The sequence below is a fragment of the Elephantulus edwardii genome, unplaced genomic scaffold (assembly GCF_000299155.1).
Source record: "Elephantulus edwardii isolate Elephantulus edwardi_28Jun2011 unplaced genomic scaffold, EleEdw1.0 scaffold00090, whole genome shotgun sequence".
NCBI classification, from domain to species: domain Eukaryota; kingdom Metazoa; phylum Chordata; class Mammalia; order Macroscelidea; family Macroscelididae; genus Elephantulus; species Elephantulus edwardii.
The window spans coordinates 1,605,934-1,626,832 of NW_006399840.1; the positions used below are offsets into that span (position 1 = coordinate 1,605,934).

General features: G+C 43.0%; 1 protein-coding gene across 2 annotated transcripts in view; it reads right to left on the reverse strand.

Annotated features, from left to right (window-relative positions):
* Nucleotides 1-20,899, reverse strand: part of NAV1 (neuron navigator 1) — a 213,390-nt gene continuing 192,491 nt past the window's right edge. The window contains exons 16-30 of one of the 2 annotated variants that reach the window (XM_006890545.1): nucleotides 15,874-15,995; nucleotides 15,099-15,107; nucleotides 12,113-12,309; nucleotides 11,666-11,858; nucleotides 11,403-11,571; nucleotides 11,033-11,130; nucleotides 10,345-10,440; nucleotides 9,599-9,758; nucleotides 9,001-9,236; nucleotides 8,118-8,272; nucleotides 7,911-7,982; nucleotides 7,175-7,371; nucleotides 6,535-6,653; nucleotides 4,575-4,772; nucleotides 1-1,099 (exon numbers count right to left, since the gene is read on the reverse strand). In XM_006890545.1, the coding sequence (XP_006890607.1) occupies nucleotides 1,004-1,099; nucleotides 4,575-4,772; nucleotides 6,535-6,653; nucleotides 7,175-7,371; nucleotides 7,911-7,982; nucleotides 8,118-8,272; nucleotides 9,001-9,236; nucleotides 9,599-9,758; nucleotides 10,345-10,440; nucleotides 11,033-11,130; nucleotides 11,403-11,571; nucleotides 11,666-11,858; nucleotides 12,113-12,309; nucleotides 15,099-15,107; nucleotides 15,874-15,995 (2,117 nt within the window). In that variant the 3' untranslated portion in view covers nucleotides 1-1,003. The remainder of the gene's footprint in view (nucleotides 1,100-4,574; nucleotides 4,773-6,534; nucleotides 6,654-7,174; nucleotides 7,372-7,910; nucleotides 7,983-8,117; nucleotides 8,273-9,000; nucleotides 9,237-9,598; nucleotides 9,759-10,344; nucleotides 10,441-11,032; nucleotides 11,131-11,402; nucleotides 11,572-11,665; nucleotides 11,859-12,112; nucleotides 12,310-15,098; nucleotides 15,108-15,873; nucleotides 15,996-20,899) is intronic. The other variant, XM_006890546.1, reaches the window with a different exon arrangement.

Consider the following 20,899-nt stretch of genomic DNA (forward strand, 5'->3'; position numbering starts at 1 on the left):
ATGGCACCCAATCCTCCAGCAAAAACCCACTGGGAACAGTCAAGTCTAGCCTCTGGAAAAGCAATCCAAGCATCTTATGGACGTGGAGGGAATGAAAATAAAAAACAAACAAACAAAAAACCAAAAGAGAAAAGGAAAATAAATAGGCAAATGAGAGGGAAAAACCAAATCAAAATCAAAATGAAAAAGAAAACAAAAAGGAGGGTTTATTGACTCTCATGCATGTTAAATTAGAGGGTATAATGACAGAGCTAACAGTCTTTCTCTAAAGGCTGTCATGTTATGTTGTGGTTTGGTGACCTCGTAGATTAACAGCCATGCCCTGTCCCCGTGTCATCCAGAGAGGGCAATCGCAGGCAGCTCTCGCTCTACCTTGGCTTCATCTTTTCCTTGTTGGGTTGTTTTTGTTTGTTTGTTTTCATTTTCTTTCCAAACCTTTTTATAGATTGATTAAAACATTATTTAAACCACATGCTTCATTTTTCTGGGCTCCAGTCAGATCTCCGGGGGCAGAGTTGTTGGCAGTGGTGACAGATTTGAGAAGGGTCTGTGAGAAAATTTGGGAAGCTCTCTGCCTCCTTCACATTTCTCCATACAAGTCTGTCTCTCTCACGGTGGTTCATGAGAATTACTGAATTGCTGCAGGGTTTTTTGTTTCCATGTCTTCTGAACACCTTTCCAAAAGAGCCCAGGAGTTTGTAATTGAGACAGGAAGTTGAGGAGAAAGACCCCAAAATCATCTTTCCCCCAATGTCATGAGACCAGTCCAATAAATGTATCTAGGGAATGCAAGTTCCCAAACACCACCCCAACCAGTCCTTACTAGAAGTTCTCAAAGGTGCAGCACCTAGGACCTGCCCCTCTTCTTATACCTCCTCCTCCCTCCAGCTCTCCTCTTGGTGCTGGAGAGCCAGTGCTCTGAAAAAAGAGGGGGGAGAGGAGGAGCTAGGAGAGCTGAGGCCAGTCCATTCTGCTGTCCACGGTGACAGTGACTGCTGGACCCTCAGAGTGTTGCCTGGAGGTTGGGGTCCAGGATGGTTTCTCGATCCGGAGATTCAATGTAGTTGGCAGCTTCTTGGAGTTTCAGCAGCATGGCCATCTAAAGAGGGGGGAAAGATGGATTAGTGAGGTCTGGGACTCTGAGCCTTGCCACAGGAGCCAATTAAAAAAGAAAATCTAGATTGTAGGTCTGATTCTTGTTTTGTAAATGATTAAGAAACCATGGAGTTTTGAGGTTTGTGAAAAAGCATTACTGATTGGCTTCAACCTTGTTAATAAACATGTGCATGTGTAAGAGATAATCAAGAGTGTCTCCGCTCTACCAGATGTCATGCTATGTGGAAGAATACCAAAAAGAACAAGACCACCTCTGTCCTCAAGGTGCTTCCACCCCAGAAGAGGACAAGTGTGCACATACCAGCTTATTCCAGGAGGGGTGTGAGCAATGCCATAAACATGTCTAAGAATTTCCTTTTCTAAGAGATTACAATGTGGTTGTTGTAATTATCATAAAATAAAAATACATAGGAATAGTTAAGTGGAAAACCAATTTTCTCAATAAACTTTCACTCAAACTACAATTTTTTTAAAAAAATTTCCATTGGTGCTAAGGAGCTGCGCTGTCAACTCAAAGACAGGTGATGTGAATCCACCAGCTGATCCATAGGAGAAGGATGGGCAGTCTCCTCCCATGCGATTAAATGCCTCCGAAAACCCACTGGAGGGTGAACTCCAAGCTGGTTCTGACTCGACAGTACTTAACAACAAGAACAATCTTGTATGGCAGCTCTGGTGGCTTAGTGTAAGGAGTTGTGCTGCCAGCCAAGAGGCATGAAGTTTGAATCCACCAGCTGCTCCATGGGAGAGAGGTAAGTCACTTCCTGTGCGATTTACTGTCTCTGCAAACCCATGAGAGAGGGTGAGCTGTGAGCTGGTTCAATCTTCTAATGCATTATAACCTAACAATGTTATTTTGAACCTGTTTCTCCTTAGCTTACATGCCCTACTGCTTCACACCGGTCTAATTACTCAGTGTATTCACTTCTTTGCCTATTTACCTATTTTCTCTCTGTAAGATTTGGACTGTCCATTTCAGCTGAGTAAGTCTGGATGATTCAGCACAGACTGCCATTCACCCTTCTATTCATGTTATTAATATCCTTTCAAGTTAAAACTTTTTTACATTGTGTTGTTGTTGTGTGCTATCGCGTCAGAATTGATTCACAGCTGACTCTCTAGCGAGTTTTCAGAGGCAGTTAAGCACACAAGAGGAGACTGCCCATCCTTCTCCCAAGGGGCAGCTGGTGGATTTGAACCATGTTTCTTTAGAATTGCCATGCAGCTTCTTATGACTAGGCCACCAGAGCTCTCTGCTCTTACTAGGCAGGTAACATATTTTTAAGAAAGTCAAAATAAAAAACACATTATGACTAATTTGAAGAAAGTCCTACTTGGAAAGTAGAACTGCAAGTTATTTTAGGATTTGCACAGACTAGGATTTAATATAACCTGCCAAAATGGTTTTACCGATTTTATACTCCCACCAGCAGAGTATGAAAGCACACGCTTCTATACACTATCTGGCAATGTGAAATGTGATCTACATTTATTTTTCATTTCCTTACTTTTTATGTTTTAATTGGCTGCTTTCTATTTCCTCTAGTCAATGTCTGTTCATCTTCTTTGTCTCTTTTTCTGCTGAGTTTGAGGAAGCTTTACATATTTTAGGTCTCAATCCTCTTTTTTATTGGAATTATTTCCTGACGGATTGTAACTTTTGTTTTTTCTGGCTTTCTCCTCTCCTTACAGAGAGGAGGTTCCATGAAGTCTAGCTGACGTAGTCTTCAGGAGACGTCTGCAGGATGAATATCGGAGGTGAAGAGGTACAGAGAGAATGTTCTACTAAAGGCTTACTATTTTTACTAAATAATTACTATTAAATGGTAATATTATTAATGACTTAATTATTATACAATTAAATAATTATTTAATCTTTATACAATGAAATATCATTAATATTGTTGTTGATTGCCTTCGAGTCGAGCATGACTCATAGTGACCCTACGAACAAAAGGCCTGAAGCCCCTCTATAAATATCAACATTTATCAAAGTTCATAGTGTTTCCAGAGGCAAGTTGTTTAGGAAGAAGATTCCATTCCTACTTCCAAACCTGTCACAGTATGTTATTGGTTGAGTCACCTGTGATGCACAGCAACCCTATGTACAGCAGCTCTGAACCCTGCCCTATTCTGAGCCAGGCTCCCTAATTTTGATATACCAACACCCATTGCCCCAGTCACTATATCAATCCATCTCATCCCTCTCCTGCACTGCCCCTCCACCCTTCTGGGCATGATGTCCTTCTCCAAGGACTGAACTCTCTTGGCCACATGCCCAAAGTAAGTGAGGCAGAGCTTCAAAATCCTAGCCCCCATGGAAAGACTTGTTTTCACCCTCTCCAAAACCCCTTTGTTCTCTTGGCAGTCCACGGTATGTTCAAGACTCTTCTCCGGCACCACAACTCGAAGGCATCTATTCTTCTTCTGCCATTCTTAGTCATTGTCTAACTTTCTGAAGCATAACAAGCAATTGAGAAAACCATGGCCTGGATTAGGCACACCTCTGTGTCTAGACTGACATTGTTGTTCTTCAGCACTGTGGAGAGGTCCATGACAGCAGACTTTCCCAATGCAATTAATCTTTTAATTTCCTAACTGTTGGTATTAAGAGTGTTGTCTGGCAAGCTCTAGTGGCCTAATGGCAAGAAGCTGCACTGCAGTCCCAGAGGTGAGCAGTTCGAATCCACCAGATGCTCTGCTGGAAAAGGAGGGACAATCTCCTCCTATACCAATCAGATCTGATTTGACAGTACACACAAAATAATAAAAATAAAATTAAAAAAAAAACCCTAGTGTTGTTTTTGGAACGAACAAGCTGTAATTGCTAACAGTATCAATCTCTTCTCCATCCAACATGGTGCTGCCAGTTGGCTCAGTGGTGACAATCTTTGTCTTCTTGATGTTGAGCTTGACTCCATACTGAAGACTACAGTCCTTGACATTTTGCAGCAAGCGCTTCAGGTCTTCTTCAGTTTCAGCAAGCAAAGTTGTGTCATCTGCATATTGCAGGTTGTTAATAAGTCTCCCTCCAATCTTGATGTCACACTCCTCTTCATAAAGCCCTGCCTCCTGAATGATCTGTTCTGCATACAGATTGAAAAGGTATGGGAACAGTATGCATCCCTGACACACTCCTTTCTTGATTTTGAATCATGCAGTGTTTCCTTGCTCTGTTCTGAGGGCTGCTTCTTGGCCCAAGTATTAATATTAAAGAGTTTAATATTCTTTGTTAGAATACATCTTGTTTAGATGTACTACATAGCTGGTATTTATGACCCAGGATCCTGACACTTAGAATGCTTCTCTGGCCCCATCTTTCCACCATCCCTGTTGCACTTTTCAGTTTCTAGGCAATTTTCAATTTCTAGTCCCCTCCACAGCGACAATATATATGAAGTATAAAGAATTTCGTCTTATAATATTCTTTCTTTTACCTTAGAAAGGCTACTACTTACCAAGGGGTCTGAGTCCAGAGAACTTGGGGTGCTGTCTTTGACTGTCCTGTCTTCAGGAGGTGAGGCGATGCTGTGAGGGCCCACAGTGGGTGGTGGCAGGTGGTACAACTTTGATTGGTCTTGTTGGGCTGATGGCCAGGGAAGAGTGTCCCGGACCCACTCTACTGGGTCCTCCCAAGCAGCTTTCTGTCCATGGACCTGGAGAGAAGGAGAAATCTGATTATCGAGGGAGGAATCCACATGACAAGTGTCCATGCAGTGTAGTCTAACGGTTTCCACAAAAAAAAGATGTTCCTTGGGAATATAATAAAAAAGCCTCGAGGCTCTCTAATTCCCATGATATGGCATTTTCTTGATTTTCCCCAACACGATTTAAGTCGGTGAAACCATTTTGGAGGTATTTTGGTAGGCTATATTAAAACTTAAAAGTGTTCAAACTCTAATACTCTTCACTTTTATCTAGGAAATTCTTCTATTTTAATCATACTGTTTTACATTTGTTTTTCTGAAAACAACTTATCCATGTAAAAATACTTTCAAATTGGAAGCTTTTTCTAGGAAGCTTATGAATTTTTTCTTAAAATGTCACAGTTTATAAGTGAGATAGTACCTCTGGTATCAGTCTGACAGTATCTGTAGGAATTTCACAAATCACCTGGAGATGTCTACCTTTATGTTAAATGACTATGAGGAATAATATGTGACCAATACACAACACAACAACAATAGGATTTGATCTTCACATCACGGTTCTTAGTGATCATTACTCCCTAACTGACACTTGGAAAACTAAAGAGGTTTTTGTTTTTTTTTTTAAAATGGCATCTAAGGGAGCTCTGGTGGCCTAGTGGCAAGAAGCTGCACTGCAATCCCAGAGCTACCCGGTTCAAATCCATCAGATGCTCTGCTGGAGAAGGAGGGGCAATCTCCTCCTGTACCAGTCAGATCTGATTTGACGGCACACACACACAAAATAATAAAAAAACTTTAAAAATAAAAAAAAAGGTATCTTCCTCCAAAAGGGGAAGGGGTTAGGGACAAAGGGGAGGAGACATCACTAAGAGAGCAGGGTTCAATGGGTGGATGGGGCGGTGGTGAAGGAATGGGAAGGATCCAAAGGGGATCTGAAAAGACTGGGTAGTGGTGGGCGTAGATCAATGGTGACTGATTTTATAAAACAGCATATGTGAACGATTCACAATGTGAATGAAGGAATGTGTGAAACACAGTGTACATGATCCAAACACAATGCACACACATTCTGTATGCAAAGCAATATAAAATAAAATCCCATTTAAAAAGGCATCTATCTTCCTTTTGTATAAAACTTTTAGCTTTAAAAAATCTTTTCATCTCTTTCATCTTACCTTTAAAACAACTCGCTGATTTAGGTAAGGTAGAAATTATTCCCTTTTTTACATCTGAGTAAGTTAACTAACATTGAAGAAATGGGCCAAATTGTTAAGGAGTCCTGGTGGGCAACTGTTAAGTGGTTGCTATTAACCAAAAGTTTAGAGGTTATATTAGTGGCTTGCAGGGAGAAAGTTTAGCTGATTTGCTTCCATAATGATTACTACCAAGAAAATCCTCTGGGACAGTTCTACTCTGTTATATGTGCTATTTATCTCAGTGACACTCAAAATGAGCTAACACTATCACCAGGTTTGGTTTCATTCTTAATTATTTTTCTGTTTGTTTGGCCTGCCAAGGGAGTGGTTTGTATTTGGTTTCTCGCCAGAGGACCTAGGACAAGAGAGATGGCTGTACAGGCAGGGGTCATTTAACCCATCATTGAATAGTTGATGAAGGCAGGGAAAGCCGTTCAACCTACAGAGTGCTTTGCTCTGCCTGTTGGAAAGAGATCTAACCAACCCCCAGCAGTCCCATGTCTACCACTGAAGACATGTGTCTACTTTGGCCTGCCCTTGTGGTTTGAGAAGAGGTAGAAGGAGGGGCTCACCTTGATCCCATCCTTGGCACCTTCCTGTAGGTAGGGAATAATAGAGTTGTTCCACAGATCAATGAACCAAGTCCGGAAGTCTTCAATGCCAATGGGACAGGAGAGAAAGAAACAGGGACCTAGGAAAAAGGATGAGACCAAGGAGCTGGCTGAGAACCTGTCTCCCTTCAGACATTTGCCTCTTTTACTCCTTACTGCCAGGTAGATGGATCTCACATCCAAAGGCTTAAAGTACAGTTAAACTGGGCCACATGTGTATTATTCTTAAGACAAGTGGTGCTGACTACCCAGCTGGCAGTCTCTTAGGCAAGCTTTCCCCACAGTGAAGGTGAGATAAGGGAGGGGAAGAGGAGGATGTTTTCATCTTTTCCTTAATTCTGTATTTCCTTTTTTCCCATTAACTGTGGGAAAAACTGAAAGAGCAGACTGATTTTTTGAAGATGGGAATGATTTACCCAAATTATGGTAGTCACTGCATAAGGAATGTTTGTTAAATAATTAAGTGGTTCTATATCTGAAGCCACAAGGCTGGCACGCCCTTTATAAACTGAAGGCTCTAGAAAGAAATAGGAGCATCCTCATGGTAAAGTAGGGTAGGAAAGCTGCCTCTGGGCCCCAAGCGAGAGGCTGAACCGAGTACCGATGAGGAAGTCTGAAGTGCTGTGCTTCTCAAGGAAGGTGTGGAGGTGATACCACAGTTTGGGTACCCAGTCGAGCACCCGAAGCAGTTCTTCCTTGTTGGCATTGATGTCACTGTCGGATTCTACCAGCTTCCTCCTCAGGTAACGAACAAGGAAGCCATTGGCGGGTTCCACATTGTTGGAGAAGGTCAGCATCCTGCCACCATGGACGGGAGAGTGGAGTTAGAGTAGCAATGGAAACACTGTCAGGGCTCAACCTCTGCTAGTCCTCCGCGCTTCCTGTCCTCCACCCACTGAGGCCCACTTGGTTTCTTTTCAAGTAACAGTGGGGAGAAACTGAACTCAGGGCAGTAGCCCTGGGCAGGAAGCATTAACTTTCAAACAGTGACCTTCTTGAGGTAACTACCTGACTGACCTAACTGACTATGATCAGGGAGTGTTAGCAGATAATCCTAATTACAGCAGCCTAGCTGGTTTTCTTCGTGATCACTATCTCAGGGGTCTCCTCCACCCTTTAACTGACGTAGAAACAGATCGTTCTTTTCCTAGTCTAGAAGGCCTGGCTAGCTCTTTCTCTTCTGGTAATCTCGTGCTATGGTACCAAGCCCTTTAGCCAAAGATCTAGGTCTAACTACTTTAAAATTATAAAAAAAAAATTCATTAAAACCAAACGAACAAAAAAACAACTCTAGGGTAGAGCTGGAGGGACAGTTTATCAGGGGTCAAAGCCTTTACCTGAAGCTCAAGTGCAGGCCATGGTTGGGTGTCATTTTTACAGGCTGATTGGTGGTACCTATAATATAGGGACTGTGAAAAGAAAGGGAGAAAAGATTCACTCAGAGTTAGCACTTGCTTTTTGCACGTGCACACGATGGGAAGTACGCAGAGTGGATTGCCCTGGGTTTACTCTCTTCCCACTGTGTGCTCCTGACTGTCTCTCACCATTTATGATACTTGCAGGTGAGCGCCCCATTGACCAGCTCACTGATGGAGCCTGCTTCACTCAGGTCATCCAACAGGATCACTAGGGGTACATCCCCAATTCCTGTTTCTCGGTCTATCTGGTTGGCCAGGTTGGAGAGATACAGTTGCAGGTCCTGGAATAAAAGGGCAGTAGGTCGGCACACAGTAGAAAAAAGCATTTGGATTGACCTTGGTAGGATGTATTTTGGAGAAGTTCTGCTAGTTCAGGACTTCTTTTGGACCTTTGGTTCCTGTGTGGTGCACTCAGACATTCAACTATAGAACTAATCACCAAAGATTCTACAGCAACCCTCTTCCAGCGTGTCCCTGAAATCCTCATGAGAAACACATGCTATTTCCTAAATAAGTTTTCATTTGCTTAGCACCATGAGCTACCACGAAGGAAAGCATTTCTCTTCAGCTGAGAAGAGTCAAGACTTGCACCAATCCCACAGATTAAGGGTCTACTCATGAGACAGCAGGATTGGGCAGGGTTGAGCATAGCAAGTAACATTCAGTTCCAAGTGCTTCCTCCTAGAAGGCTCAAGATCTCAGAATAATGCTGAAAAGGGAAGGAGAGAAAAGGGATGAGATTGCCAGGGCTGCCTGCGAGCGAGGAGATGTAAGGATAATGCTGGCTAAAGGAGAAGGAGAGATGCAAAGAAAAGGAAAAGTGTGCAGGGACTGAAGGGCAGAAGCGTGGAAAGAAATGGTGGAGAGGGGGAATGAAAATAGGAAAAGAGGAAGAGCTGGAAGTGAAGGAACACCAAGAATGAGGAGAGAAAAAGGCAGGGGCCTGGCATAAACCTCAGGGAAGGGCTGAGGGCTTGACAATGACAAGCATGGGTCAGGAGGCAGCTACCTTACAAGACTGCTGGTGCATGTTGAAGGTGCTGACGATGCCCTCAGTGACCTCACGGCCGGAGCGCTCCACCAGGTACTCGGCCAGCCGATTGGTCAGGTAGGTCTTTCCGGTACCACTGGGGCCCGAGAGGACGAGGCGCCGATGCTTGAGCAGGAGGCTTATGTAGTGCTGCATCATGGGCTTGGGGATCAGTGTCTCAAACACCAGGCTGTCAACGCATTTCTCCTTCAGACCTGAACCCCAGCCCCAGAAAGCATGCATCATGATGAGAGTCCTGAGGAGGCCAAGGGACCCTGAAGAGCTTTTTCCCCTCCATCAAAGAGCCCACTAAAGAAAGACCTCTGACTCACTTGCCTGATGGTCTCGCAGGAATCCCTCAATCGAGAAAACTTAGATTTGCTATTTAGGGGCACGTTCTGAACCAGAGTTGAGTGGGTAGAGGGAAAAGCTCAGGCTTAGCAAAAATACGTCCCTGGAGATAATAGTTAGAACTAGGGTTTAGTCATCTTTTTGTATTTTGTATCTCACATGACTTAAGCACAGTCACCTTCATATTGTAGCTTCTCAAGAAATTCTTGTCGAGACACAAACTAACCTTTGAGGGAGACTGATATGTTGTTGACACCTCGGCGGCAGGGAGGCATCTCTGGGGGTTCAGCATCCAACGTTCGCTTCACGTGGCTGATGCTGTAGCCATGGATGGACTCAGTGCTTAGTCCCAGGGTAGAGGCTGGGTCCATCTTAGAAATGTAGTCCTGACAGAACAGAGAGAAGCACATGGAGGGGAACAGTGAGTGAGAAGACAAAAACAGATAAAACGCTGCAAGAAAATGAGGGTTAGAGGGAACTAAGGTGAGTGGCATTCGACACATCAGTGGTCACAGAAGAGCATTGAACATCCCATGGACCGCCAAAAGAACAAACAAATATGTCTTGGAGAAAGTGCAGCTCGAGTGCTCTTTGGAAACAAAGACAATCAAGTTTCGCCTCACATACATCAGCCATATTGCTGTGAGAGGCTATTTCTTGGAGAGGGACATGACGCTTGGGAGGGCAGAGGATTGGGGAAGGAGATGGACTGACACAGTGAAAGCTCTGGTGTCAGGAAGTGTGCGGATGGCAGAAGACAGGACAGGGTTCAGATCTGCTGTTCACAGGGTTGCTGTGGGCCGTACTCGACACCTAACAACAACAACGTGAGTGGAGAAATGGGAGAGCATAAGCTCTTTCTAGTTAGTATTCCTCTATAAAGCAGCTAATATCCCCCAAACCCTAGTGCCTGGGTGATTCAATATCCCCTGAGAGGACAAACAACTTTTGTGAGTACAAGAATCCCTTTACCTTGAACACTTGGAAAACGGCTTCATCCAACATCTTCCAGTCAACTTTTCCACTGACCTTGCTACATCCCAGGAAGAATTCCTGTTGCTTCAAGTCCTGTAAATTCAAGGCAGAAGTATGTATACTTCAGTGCAGACAACTCCATATGGAAATCCTGGAAGACCTTAGAAGTTGAGCATTTTGGTTCTGGAGGATATTCAGAGCCCACATTTCCATGGATAATAGTATGAGCATAGCACCTTTATTCACCATCGTAAGAACATGGAAACAGGCCAAATGTCCAACCACAAATGAATGGATTGAGAAATTACAGTACATTCACACAATGGAATATTATGCAGCATTCAGTAGCAATGATTTTGTCAATTATTACCTAACGTGCGAGGGACTGGAGATCACTATACTGAGTGAACTCACTCAGTCCCACGAGGACAAATATTGCATAAAACCATTATTGTAGAATAAGTATAAGGATTCAAGTGGTGGTGGGGGATGGAAGCAGAGGGATGAGGATGTACAGGGGCAGGGGGAGATTAATCATTGGGTTGTACAATTTGATAAGAGGGGTGAGGGAATTGAAAGAAATCAGAAACAGTGTATTCAGATTTTATAAATAAACTAGTATAATTTTAAAAAAGGCATAATATAAAATTGATTCTTTATGAAATTGGGCTCTGAAGTTCCTTACCCCTTTGATGATGTGCTGAGGGGGCATCCTCACTACCACTCGAAGGGTTACTTCCTCCTTTGAACCACAGGTACTGATGCCATCCATGGGTGACAGGTCTGTGGGGGTTGAGAAAGACTATTGGTTTAGGGAAAACTCAGTCTTTCTTTAATTTTCCAGCTGTTATTAATTCCAAAATAGGTCTGTATTTATCACAAAGAAAGTCACAAAATGAAAAGCTTTAAGTCCAAACAACTTTTTCCTCATGACATAGGCTTCTGCATGGTTGAGGCATTGCCACTTCCTCCATCTGAGGAAAATGTCACCAGAACAAGTGGAACAGTGTTAACAGTTCTTGCCACCCTCACAGGTTCTCTTCCCGAACAGTTACCTGTGTCTGTGAGGCTCGGGCTGAAGGAATGGGTGAGTGCAAGGCCCAGGGAGCGGCGAGGGGATGATAAAGCTGATGACCCAGGGACCTGCCCCGGAGTCGAGCCTGATGAGGGGCCTGGGGCTACCTTCAGCCTGTCATTTTCTGCTTTCAGCAGGTCTACCTCCAACTGTGGCAAGAACAGACAGGACAGGGTAGCAGGGTTGAACAGATCATAAGCCTTGGGCTTTCCTCTTCTGCGAGCTCTCTGCCCACATACTGACCTGCATGTTGTGCATGGTCTCTCGAAGCTGGTCCAGTTGATGCGCAGAGTTGAGGGCTTCTAAGCGGATGTCTGTAAGCTTCATTTCTTTTTCCCATAGTTCAGAACGCAGCTCGGACACCTCTTTCTTCTCTGGCTCCTCCTCTTCATTGGCATGGAATATCCTAGTATGGGGAGCTGAGTTAGCTGGGCCTCTGTAAAAAAATGAGTCTGGTTACATAGGGAAGACCTGGAGGGACTAGATGATTGAGACCTGTGATTGGGAGTTTGGTTCCTCCTACTCATAGGTACTCAGTCAATAAGAAGAAAGATCCATCCATGGGCATCAGACACTCAGAGGTTTGCAGCATGCTATGTCTCGTCCAGGATCTGATGGCCTTATTCCCAGCTCTAGCCAGCCATTTACACTGGCACCAGGCTGGGTAGCAGGTAGTCAGGGAACACTTACTCGGTGACGTCAGTTCCCACAGAGGACGAATTGGAGGACTTGATGGAGGGTGAAGCTGTCTCTGTGGAACCATGCTGTAGTTTGGGGGATGAAGGGGCTGAGGAGTCAGGTGTGGCAATCTCCTCAATATCAGAGTATGAGGACGCAGATTTGGGTCCCTTTTTTATACTGAAGGCTTTGTTGAATGAACTCCGAAGCTACAAGAAAGCAAATCAGGGCAGAGAGAGATGTTAGGGGGTGGGGGAGACAGGCGTAGGATTTCTAAGAAAGCAGTCAAGAGGCACTTGTGGTAAGTAAGCCTCTCTCTATGACTTTGGGGAGCTCTGGTGGCCTACGTGGTAAAAAACTGTGCTGCCAACACGAAGGCAGGAGGTTTGAATCCACCAGTTACTTTGTGGGAGAAAGATGGACAGTCTCCTCTTGTGCAATTTATACCCTCTGGAAACCCACTGGAAGGTCAGCTATGAGTTGGTTTAAACTCAATAGCACATAACAACAACTATATGGTTTCACTTGATTCATAGACAAAGTACCTAGAAATTAGAGATGGCAGGTAGGGTGGGATTTTCTGGTCTGCTGCTGTTGTAAACTATGAGAACTTCCTTGGTTTTCTCTCTCCCATGGAGGAACTGTGTTTCTGAGGGGAACAGAGAGGCCAATCCCAGGATTCTAACTCCACCTTTTCGAGCAGACCAGTCTAGCGCTTAGAGCCGCCACCTTTGACCAAGCTTGTCGAATCCATCTTTTCTCCTCTCACCCAGAGACTGACAGTACACTTCTGTGGTGGTTAACAGAAGGTAATAGTCTGAAGTCTCTTTTAATATTACTTGAGCCCTAATGGTATAGGGGGGTACGTGCTCAGTTGCCAATTGAAAGGTTAATAGTTTGAACCCATCCGCCACTCTGTAAGAAAAAGATGCAGCAATCTGCTTCCATACAGAATACAGTCTTGGAAATCACATGGGGTAGTTCTACTTTGTCCTGTACGGTCATAATGAATTAACTCGATGGCAACAGTGTTTTGTTTTGGTGCCCAGCATGTCACAGAATGATTAGGGCAAACACAGATGCTTTATACTAGTTCCACTCAGAATTCCTAGAGGACACTTCCCATCATTACCTTAGAGTACTCAGGTTATTATAATCAGGTCAGAGCTTATTTGGTTGACAGTTAAGGAATTAGGAAAGTGAGCTAGAGTTGCAAACCAGGGTCCTGTCCCACACCCATTCCCATGCATCCAGACAGCATGCACACACACACAGGGACACAGCATGGAATGGAAGCAAGAGACAAAGAGTAAAGGAGGGGTCGAAGGCTCCGGGGCACAAAGGCACACTAGCTCTTGGGAGCAATGAGAGAAAAGGGAATATCTGATGATCTGAGTGCTACATCTGGAACACAGTAAGGGAGGTGATGTGTGTTACGGTTTCTGTCAGTGAGGACCAGTAGAACTATTGTGTCTGGAATGGAGATATGAGTAAGAGAGCGTGTTTGCAGCTAGCTGGTTATGGAGGGCTTATTAGTACTGATCAATCAGAGCTTCGAAAGGACCATATATCATGCTTGTTTCTCTGTAGAGCAACCAAATGATGTGGAAAAGGCCAGCACTGACTTTTTTAAGATTGCATAACTGAAGACAACTGGAGGCCGGAGCAAAGACTCCTTGATTTTAAATGTGATGGAATTTTCTCTGCACATAGCCTATGGGAAATCATGTCTCTAGGCCTGTGTGTGTGTGTATGCACATATCCATGTGCATACGCATGCACGCAGGCAGAAAGAGATCTTGTGACCACATTTGTGAGAAGTATAAGCCCTTTGAAATCAGTAAGATCTTAAGTGAGAACGGCTTTCTTTCTGGAGTTTGCTCCTCTGAAAGCCAGGACTGTAAGATGCTGATTGGTGTTATGTGGCTAACAGTTCCATGGTCAATGTGTTTGGGAAACACTGGAGTGAGCAAAATCAAACAAGATTCTTTACTGGGCGGAAACGAACTTGCAATGCAAACTTTCAAAACATAATGAACTGATTAAAAAAAAAGACTGTTTATGGGATGACTTCTCAGAATTTGAGCTGTTTAACTGTTCACTGTTAGAAAAATTCAATGTCTCTGAAATTTATTTGATGACAGCATCACTTTTTAAGGAGCATCTCTGTAAATATTATCTGTGGAACACATTTCAGGAAATGTTATCCTACAGGATCAAGTTTAAAGAATTTTTGTGGCCCTCCATCCCCTTTGTACCTGCTCTCCCTGACCTCATCAATGCCCCAGCAGAGCCAGTCTCAGCCCTCCCCGCGGACTCTCCCTTCCAGGACTGTTCTCTCCTTCCCACCCTCCTGTCACAGTGTAACTCTGACCTCTTACGTGTTTTCTTTGCTCACTGTAATTATAGTCTCTCTCATCTGTGATCACCTTTTGCAACCAAATGCCCGAATGAAGCATTTGAATTTTATAGAGTTCGTTCTCCTTGAGGGCTAAATGCTCATATCCCACATAACACTTAGCTGTGTAGGGCTAGCAAGGGCCTTAAATGTTTGGTTTGCAATAGAAGTTCTATATGGCTGCTAGAAATTTTGGTTAAGATAATGCTCATTTAGTGATCTTCGATTCTGGACTTCTAGCTGTGATGGAAAAAAAAAATAGGAACGCTCACTTTGTGGATAGGAGAAATTGGCTGTTTTAACGGGCCAATTCTGTAACAAAAAGGATGACAGGAGGGAACAGATTTGGGTTTTTTTCAGCTTTTCCATTTGACCCCTAGCCAGACCACTCCTCTGTCCTCCTGAGGGCAGCTGTGGATGGACCATGCAGTGGAGTGAGTTAGGAACTCTGGGATGGTTGGGACAGTCAGTGTTATGAGTGGCTGTTCCCTCCCCCCCCAGTTTTAGGTCTTATTTTTTTAAGGAGGAAGAGTTGCTCTGGAAATGGGAAGGGTATGGCAAAGGGAAAGAGAAAATGAGGAGAGGAACCGGGTCTCTTACCTCATAGACCTGGAAAAAAATGGGATTTGAAGTCAGCATTTTGAACGGGAGAGGGGGGAAAAAAGAAGTAACACTTAATCACTCATTTCACACAGCTGGTACCTATCTGCGTTCTAGAAAGGTCGGCGGCCCAGGCTGACTGTAGCCAAGGGACAGAGGAGCAACAAGTCTCTGGGATCTTCTTATAAAAGCAACACGATGAGCTGTGACTGTTTCAAAATGGCCTAAATAATTTCATAAAGGTCAGCCAAAGTCAGTTTAGGGTTAATCAGGGGAAAATAGCAGCAAATCCCCATTATTTCTGGACATCTTTTTGAAGTAATCTAGAGCATTGCCAGTATCTCTCCAAAAACGGAAGAAATGACTTACAGGGGCATCTAGAATGAATGGGTTGTATTCTAAATATGAACACTTTATTAAATAAAATCTCCTCTCCATTGTAGAGAAGAGAGTGGAGGGAGTTGGAGAGGTGAATGATAGGATTTCCTTTTCTAGAGATTTCTTCCGTTTTGTTCTAGTGCCACATCCATTTGACCTAATCTGTATGGAGAACCCAAGGAAGGAAGACGTGTTTAAGGGTTGGGATGGGTGAGGAATGGTTAGAAGGAAGGGAGAGTTTAGCAGAGCTTGCCTTTAGCAGCCATCAGATGAGGGTCTACTGGTAGGAGGGCGTGTGCTTTGGGTCCTGCTAGAAGGCTCCGATACAATACCTATGCTGAGGTGGGAGAAGTCCACCATGGTTCTAGACAGTTCCTCCGCATACACCTTCACCTACCCAACTCTTCTTCTTCTTCTTCTTTGCATCCGCGTCCTTGCTGCTGCCAATGCTGGAATGGCTGGTAATGCTGTTGAGGCTAGAGATGCTGTCTGAGGAGTTCTGTCTCTTGATCCGAAGTTCTAGTGGGAAAAACATGAAAGAGACTTAGAGAAGACACGAGACTTAAGGCAACTCTACTACATAAAGAGGAGAGGAACTGACCAGTAGGTCTCAGTTATTCATTTTTTCAGATCATCCATTCAACAAACATTTCTTGAGTGCCCACTACACGTTAATACATAACATTTTAAAAGATTAAAGAAATGCTACCTGTTCACAGCAGCAGCATTGAGTCATGAACTGAGCTTCAATAGGTCTGAGAAGGACTCAACTGAAGTTGGCTCTCTATAGTGTTAGGAGACTGCTGTCTAGAATTTGCCATGATTTCTCCAGCAATGCTCTTGGCTGCCTAGTGTGTCAAGGCCAAGTACAATTAGCTACGTGCCTTACCTCTGATGGGGGGAAAAACTCCCAGGTCTCTTGGAAGCTGTGTAATGGCATAAAACATGATCTACTTTTTTTGCATAGCTATAAGGAAAAGGTAAACAAAGGAGGAAATATTTAGATTTTGAAAGAATTGAAGTTCTTCAGATGGAAACACTGGAAATGAAGAAAAAGTACCAGCAAAGACACTGCAGGAAAACAGCTTTGCTTTGGGGAACTGCAGACAGTATGGAATAAAAGCCTCCCAGCATCTGCTGAGCCTGACAAGAGGGATTAAGGGGAGTCCAGAACAGAGGCAGCCCTGAATGCCTTGTGAAGGGAATCAGTCCTATGTTCCTCTAAGTTCACTGCAGCATTATTCCTTTTATGAAAAAATGGTAACAGCCTAAGTGTCCTTCAATGGATGAATGGATCAGCAAAACGGGATATTGCATGCATACAATGGATACCTTATAAACATAAGGAGCATTAATAACTCCATAAAGCATATTATGGCATGGACGGATCTGTAGGACATGATGTGATATTAAATAGGTCTGTCAACCTAGGACAAATATTGTATGATCTCACTTTTATAAGAAAATAGAATACATGTTGTATATAGAGACTAATGATCATGGGTGGTTCCCATGGGGGGAATCACTCTGTAGACTGTAGTTATTTGTAATGAGAAAATTAGCACTGAGTGTGGGTAAAATGAGCACAGCTTAACTCAAGTAAATAAAGCCACTAAGAGAAGCACACAAGAGAAAAGAGTATTTATGCTAAAGAATGCACACACACACACACACACACATCTGTGATTCGGTGACAATAACAAAAAAATGAGTGTATGGCACATATTTAAGTCATAAATATAGGGAACTTTGAGTTGTGGTGTTGAGGAAGTGTCTTGAACATACCATGGGCCACCAAGAAACCAAGTAAGTCTGTACTACAGAGGGTGAAACCAAGTTTCTCCTTGGAGGCTAGGATTTTGAAGCTTTATCTCACATACTTTGGGCATTTGGCCAGGAAGGACCAGTCCCTGGAGAAGGACATCATGATCGGAAGGGTGGAGGGACAGTGCAGGAGAGGAAGATCCTGGTGAGATGGATTGACACAGTGAATAGGGTTATAAGGGTAGGTGTGTGGGAGACAGTGAGACTGGCTCAGGATAGGACAAGCAACTCAATGGTACATAACAACAACAACGTGTGTTAGGGATAGGTACAAGTGTGTACATATGTGTGTACAGAAGTATCTATGTATATGTATGAACATACATATATTCATAAACGACACAGTTACAGATATATTTTAGATATCATTAAATGCTTTGCAAGGGAATTCTGGTGGCCTGATGGTATGAACCTGCGCTGCAATCCCAAAGGCATGTGGTTCAGATCCAGCAGCTGCTCTGTGGGAGAAAGATGGGCAATCTCCTTCCGTGTGATTCAGCCTCAGAAAACCCAACAGAGGGTCAGCTATGGGTCTGTTCCCAAGACAACAACAACAAATGCCTTTCGAGGTTCATTATCTGGGCTTGAATGCTTAGGATCTTAATCTCATGGGACATCTTAGCCAATTCATAAAGTTGATGTCCTTATTTTTGGTCAGGTGAGCTGCCATCTAAGATACAAATATTTGTTACTGCTTATCAGAGGCAAAACAGAAAGAAGAAAAAAATCGTAGGGAAAACAAAATACACCCTAGACTACAGGGCTAATAGTCTACATAAACCGTGGCCTCATCCACCTTGACACCAGAAGAACTGGATGGTACCTGGCTATCACTACTAACTGACATATGTGATCAGGTCCACAATCAACTGACCCCAACAGAATGGAAGAAAAAAATGTGAAACTGAACTCAGTCTCTTGAAATTTCTAGCTGAGACCAGAAGAATCTAAGACTATCACCCCGAGATGCTCTTTAAACCCTGAACTCAAAGCATGCCCTGAGATCACTCTTTGGTGCACTAACAGATCGGCACACAAAATAAGGGATATTACCTATAAGCACAGTGGTCCTTGAAAAACCCACCTGTGTGAGATCCGAAGGTTAACGATTACTCTAGAGGCAAGATAAACAATAAAGGGGCAGGGACACAAGAGCCCTGGACACGGAACAATCGAAACACAGAGAATGTTGACACATTGTGAAACCATAACTAATGCCAATGAACGATTTGTGTAGAAGGTGTTAAATGGTAACCTAATTTATCACAAAAACTTACCACAAGAACACATGCAAATACGATTATTTGTAAAAATCAAACCCAAAACTTTGTGCCATGGATGCATTGTCATATAAGCTTCTGAAGCAGGGGCATAATATGATCCGATTTTATAAAACTATTTGTGATAAGTACAGTTCCACAGGAAGTTACAAAGAAATTACAGGAAGGGCCTATGCAATTTCACCTGTTTTCCCTCAATGTTGACATCCTCAGTTTCAGCAAGCAGGGTTGTGTCACCTGCATAATGCAGATTGTTGATGAATCTTCCTCCAATCTTGATGCCACACTTCTCCTCACAGAGCCCAGCCTCCAGAATAATCTATTCTAAATATAGATTGAAAAGGTATGGAGACAGGACACATCCCTGATGTACACCCTTCCTAGTTTTGAAATATGCAGTGTTTCCTTGCTCTGTTTTGACGACTGCCTCCTGGGCCAAATATAGGTTTCACATTAGCACGATCAAGTGTTCTGGGATTCCCACTCTTCTCAGAGTCAGCTACAGTTTGTTGTTATCCACATAGTCAAACACTTTTGCATAATCAATGAAACACATATAAACATTCCTCTGGTACTCCCTGCTTTCAGCCAAGATCCATCTAACATTAGCTATAATAGCCCTAGTACCACGACCCCTTCTAAACCCAGCCTGCACTTCTGGTAGTTCTCTGTAGATGTGCTGTGCCAGTCATTTTTTAATAATCTTCAGCAGATTATAAAGATAGCTTGCATGTGATATTAATGATATTGTTCAATAATTTCCACACTCTGTGGGATCACCTTTCTTTGGAATGGGAACAAATATAGATCTCTTCCAGTGAGTTGGCCAAGAGGTTGTCCTCCAGTTTTCTTGGCATAACTTGGTAAGCACATCAAGGGCAGCATCTGTTAGTTGAAATATGTCAATTGGTCTTCCATCAGTTTCTGGGGTTTTATTTTTTGACAGTTCTTTCAAAGCATCTTGAACTTCCTCCTTCATCACCACAGGCTCTTACTTGTAATATATTGTTTCATGAAATTCTCTGTGTAATCTTTTCATCTTCTTTTTAATACTTCCAGGATCATTTAATATTCTGCCCAAAGCATCCTTAAGTATTGCAACTCGAGGCTTGAATTTGTTCTTCAGTTCCTTGAGCTTAAGAAATGCTGAGCGAGTTTGGCCTCTTTGATTTTCCGAGTATATTAATGAAATAAAAACCTTTTTGAAAAGAAATTGCAGACATCACTTTAAGATGGTATATTGTATAAATGGTATATTGTAGAACAATTAGTCTTCAACCTTGTGTGCAATGTACACTTACTCCTTATTTCAAAGCAAAGAATTTAGGAGTCACCCTTTTAAGCATTACATTCTTATACTAGATAGTCCTCTGGCAACTCACAGCAAAAGGTATGATTTACCTATTAGGTAAATACAGATCACCTGTGGAAAGAATCACTGGAGAAGTTCAATATCAAGAATTAAAACCAGGCCAGTAGCTGACTGTGGAACAGACTATCAGTTACTCATATGGAAGTTAAAGAAAATAAAAACTAGTCCATAAACACTAAAATATGACCTTAAGTCTATCCTACTTGAACTAAAAAATCATCTCAAGAACAGATTTGAGGCATTGAATACTAATGATCGAAGATCAGATGAATGATTAAGGGATGGCATCAAAGATAACATCCATGAACAGAGCAAAAAGTCTCCATAAAGAAGAAGAAACCCCAAAACGGATGCCAGAAGAGACTGAAAATTGCACTAGAGTGTCAGGAAGCCAAAATAAAGGGATGGATGCTGGAGTTAAAGAGAGAAACAAGCTTTCAAAAGACAGCTGGAGAAGACAGAACAAAGTATTACAACAGAATGTGCAAACAGCTGGAGTTGGAGTATAAAAAGGGAAGAACTCGCTCAGCATTTCTCAAGCTAAAATAACTGAAAAACAAATTAAAGCCTTGAGTAACAGTACTGAGATGCCATGGGGAAAAATCTTGAATGATCCAAGAAGACAGAGGGAATACACAGTCACTGTACCAAAAAGAATTGGTTGACACTGAAATATTTCAAGAAGTAGCATATGATAGATTCATCCTGACGCAAACCTTTCCTGATCCTGAACCATGGAGGATTTCCCTGCTCTATCCTGATTTCTGCTTTCTGTTCCAAGTATAGGTTTTGCATGAGCACAATCAAGTGTTCTGGGATTCCTGTTCTTCTCAAGGTTAGCCACAATTTGCTGTGATCCACACAGTCAAATGCCTTTGCATAGTCAATGAAACACAGACAGACATTCCTCTGGTTCTGCTTTCAGCCAAGATCTATCAAATGTTGGC